Here is a 4,030-nt window from a genome sequence, read left to right as displayed (position 1 = left end):
AAAGTATGAATTGTGTGATTTTCTAAACATCAGTCCTTCAGTTATTTGTTAATCTGTCAGTAGACGATATTTGGTGAAAAGACTAAAAGTTGCTGAGAATCCTAGATTAATAATCTATATTAATCGTATTCAGTGTTTTAATGAAAAATAAAGTCACCAAAAATGACAAAAATTTTATTTTTAGCTCTTAATTTAAGGTGGTAAATTAGTTATCTTTTTTGCTTCTTTTAATAGGGCTACACATCTTTTTGGAATGACTGTATATCATCTGGATTACGTGGCTGTATGTTAATTGAATTAGCATTGAGAGGAAGGTTACAACTAGAGGCTTGTGGAATGAGACGTAAAAGTCTTTTGACAAGAAAGGTAAGAGGATTGCTGAACAACACTTTTAAAAAAGCGTTTGTACTACTAAAAATGAATGTTCCTACTACCAGCTTTCAGAATTAAAGTGATTTTAAAAGTGTCTTTATTAGATTATATTTGCATATTCTTTTGCATTCTTGGTTTCCTGGTTTTTCATATATAGTGAATAAGTAATTCGTTGTTAGGATCACTGACCACTGCATCTTATTCAGAAAGTCACTCAACTACATTTGCTGCTTCTGAGATCTGTACTTTTTGAAAGAGTTCTCTGAAGCTTTAAAAACTTTAAAAGAGCTTTTGTGCAAATTAACTATGCTGTTGGTCTTTTTGGCAGACTGTGGGTACTTTTCGTATCCATCTTCTCTGCTGTGAGGATCTGGATAGATACTTTGGTGAACTATAGGTGGTAATCGGTTAGTTCTTAGATTTTTTTTCAACACAACCTCAACCTCACATACTCAAGTCTGTGTCTCACTGGGCATAGTGGTGCACTTCTGTAATTTCAGCCCTTGGGAGGAAGAAGTGGGAGAATCTCTGAGTTTGAGGCCTGCCTGGGATAGATAGGGTCTCACTCTCTAGGCTGCTCTTGAAGAACTATCTCTCTGTTTCGCCACCAGTCTATTGTGTTTCTTTATAAGTGTAGTGTTTCAAAACTATTTTTTCTTTAATACAGTGTTTTTTGTTTTTGTGTTTATTTTTGGTTTTTTTGGTTTTTTGAGACAGAGTCTCACTATATGTAGTTGAGACTGATCTGAAACTCATTCTGTAGCCCAGGCTGGTTTTGAACTCACAGCAAATCCTCCTGCCTCAGCTTCCTCAGTGCTTGGATTACAGCCACCATGCCCGGCTTTAATGCAGTGTTTTAATCCAAAACTTTTGATCAGAAGTGAGCATTTTTTGGCTGACATGCTGTAGACAATAATTTTTAGGAGAAAAAGACGCTAATGTGTTCATGAAAGTTAGATGCAAAAAGTGAACATTACTAGACTGGGATGTACCTTGTGGTAGAGCACTTGTCCAGCATGTGCTAGGCTCTGGGTTTGATCCCTAGCTCTGAAAAACAAAACAACAAAGGAGGTGTTATATTAGAAAATATTTTACATGGGACTAGAGATTTTAAAATTTAGTCATTCCAAGTCAAGTCACATGAGTTGGCATGAGGTAGTTTTAAAAAATTCACTACTTTGTATTTGTTTACTGCATAAAGGAAAATACAAATTTTATTTCTTGTTAGCTGTAATTAATGGAGGAAAACACTCTGAGAAAGCTGTCATTATAGCTACAAGTGAAATACTGTATGTGGATAGATTAATGCATATTGTAGTAATTCAAGCAAATTTGCATTCATGTTAGTGTTCACCTAAAGTGGAAAAAAAATTAGGTGAAAAGATTGTGATACTGGTTCTTTTTAGAACCAGTTTTGTGTTGTTTTTGAAGAACAGTATCAATGGGTTGATTGTTCTTTTCATTTATTCACCCATACATTCAGTGCTTAAGTGTTCTGTGTACTGTGCTAGACCTTGGGGCACAGTGGTGAACAAGAGAGACTTGTTCCCTGCCGTCATAGACTTACTATTTCAGTCTACTAGTTTGAGTGGTTTAGTTCGTTAATTTCTTTTTTTTTGGCGGGGGGGATAGGGTCTTGCTCTGCAGTCTAGGCTAGCTTTGAACGCACTGTGCAGCCCAGGCTGGCTTCAAATTCAGAGCAGTCCCTACTAATCTCAGCATCCCAAGGGCTGAGATTACAGGCATGTTCCACCATTCTCCCACTGCCATTCTTGATATATCAATTCAATTTACTTTCTGTTAGAATATGTGAGTATTTGACTTCTTATATACTACTTCCCCTAATCCCCTCACCCTTGCTGATTTAGGTATGTCAGTGAGTATATTATTATTTTGTTGATACTGTTTTCTGTGGAGTCATATTTTCTAATATTTTCCTTCCTTGAAGTTTTCTGTGTAAGCATCCTTTTTTTATAAATGCTCCACCAGAGAAAGATGATGCTTACTAATTTTCAAGTGTTCAGATACATCAACATTCTGGACTGGTTATCCAATTCAGTGGCACACAGCTGTCATCTTGGGACATTGAGTCTCATTTGTATTGCATTCAACCTGTTTACTGGATCTTATTTCCTTCCACCTTTTGGGGAGGAAACTGTTGGAGACTCTGTGCCTGAAAACACATTTATTGTACTCAGTTTTATTTAGAACATTTAGATTTATTTTCTTTAAGAATTTTGAAGGTGTTTCTCCATTATCTGGGAATGCTGTTTGAGCCTGCTGTCCTTCTGCTTTTTATTCCTCACGTAATATTTTTTTATTCTCTAGAAACATTTGGGATCTTCCATTACTCCTGGTGTCCTGAAACTATATAACTTTTCTTGATGTTGCTAATTTAAAAGTCTTTATGTGTGCTATGTTAGTTTTCTGTTGCTGTGAAAAATACCCTAGGAAGACAACTCAAAAGGAGGAAAGATACATTTTGGTCATAGTTTCAGAGGTTTCAGTCCATTATCACTTGGCCACATTGATTTGGGCATCTGGGGGAAAGGTGGGGAAGAGACTGCTTCCTGTCAGCTCCCAGTAGCTCAACACATGAGCTTTTGCAGGGCGTTTCAGATCTAAACCATACAGATGGATTCTTTCAGTCTGGACATTTGTATGATTTGGTTTTGGAAATTTTTCTTATATTTCTGCTGACTTTTGCCCTCTGTTTTTCTTGTTCTTAGTTTCTTGTCTATTCTTAACTTCTGATCTTTCTCCTGAATTTTTTCATGAAGGCTATTATGTTGATTTCCACAAGCCCTTGTATTTTGCAGAAGTTTCTTGTTTTGTGGAGGTAGTATCTTCTTTTAAATCTTTGGGTTATGTTACAGCCTTTTGAAATTTTCTTTTGTCTGTAAATATCTCTTTGTATTCAGAAATAATTCTCCCCAAAAAAGACAGACTCAATAAGCTAAATAGAAATAGTATGTTTAAGTAGAGCATATTTGTGAGCCACAGTTACTAATGAATTTTGTTAAAGAGTTTACAACATATTCCATGAGTCTTTGAATAGGTTTAAGCAGGAGTAGTGGAATGTTAAGATAAAGTTTATTTCCTAGGCAATCAGTTGAGAACGGATTGAACAGACCTAAAATTAGTTCAAGGACACTAGTTAGGAAACTTAAATTGATGTAAGTGAAAAACAGTGAGTAGGAAGACTAGAAAAAATAGCAGAGGTGATGGAGAAAGTTGATACATTTGAGAGAGATTCAGTGAACAGAATTTTATAAGATGATCCACCTATACCCAGTGTACCCTGACAGGGAGTGTGCATGAGTTGGGCAGTGAGGCCTAGAAGTAAGGAATTAGTGGGAAGAAAGAAGTAGTATCATGACCACAAGAAACATATCCATACATATGTGTATACACACACAAACACAGAAGTTTTTCTCCTGAGGTTCTCTTTTTCTCTTTGGCTCTCTTACCCTCAAGTAAAAATAGCACCATCCTAGGCCCGGTGTGTAGTGCCTGCCCGTAATTTCAGCACTTGGGTTGAGGGAAGATCCCTGCAAGTTTGAGGCCATCTTGGGGTATAGTGCGTTTCAGGCCAGCCTGAACTACACAGAAAGACACTGTCTCAAAAAAAAAAAAAAAAAAAAAAAAAAAAAAAAAA

At 36.3% G+C, this 4,030-nt stretch overlaps 1 protein-coding gene across 1 annotated transcript in view; it reads left to right on the top strand.

Moving 5' to 3' along the window:
* Positions 1-238: 238 nt before the first annotated feature.
* The window catches only part of Golph3 (golgi phosphoprotein 3), a 15,770-nt gene continuing 11,978 nt past the window's right edge, over positions 239-4,030 (top strand). Inside the window, exon 1 of the mRNA XM_033758310.1 lies at positions 239-366. Coding sequence (XP_033614201.1) covers positions 286-366 — 81 coding nt within the window. The 5' untranslated portion in view covers positions 239-285. The remainder of the gene's footprint in view (positions 367-4,030) is intronic.

The sequence above is a fragment of the Fukomys damarensis genome, unplaced genomic scaffold (assembly GCF_012274545.1).
Source record: "Fukomys damarensis isolate Sample0158 unplaced genomic scaffold, DMR_v1.0_HiC HiC_scaffold_1, whole genome shotgun sequence".
Lineage (NCBI taxonomy): Eukaryota > Metazoa > Chordata > Mammalia > Rodentia > Bathyergidae > Fukomys > Fukomys damarensis.
The sequence above is the reverse complement of the archived record's forward strand: the minus strand, read 5'-3'. Positions and strand labels throughout refer to the sequence as shown.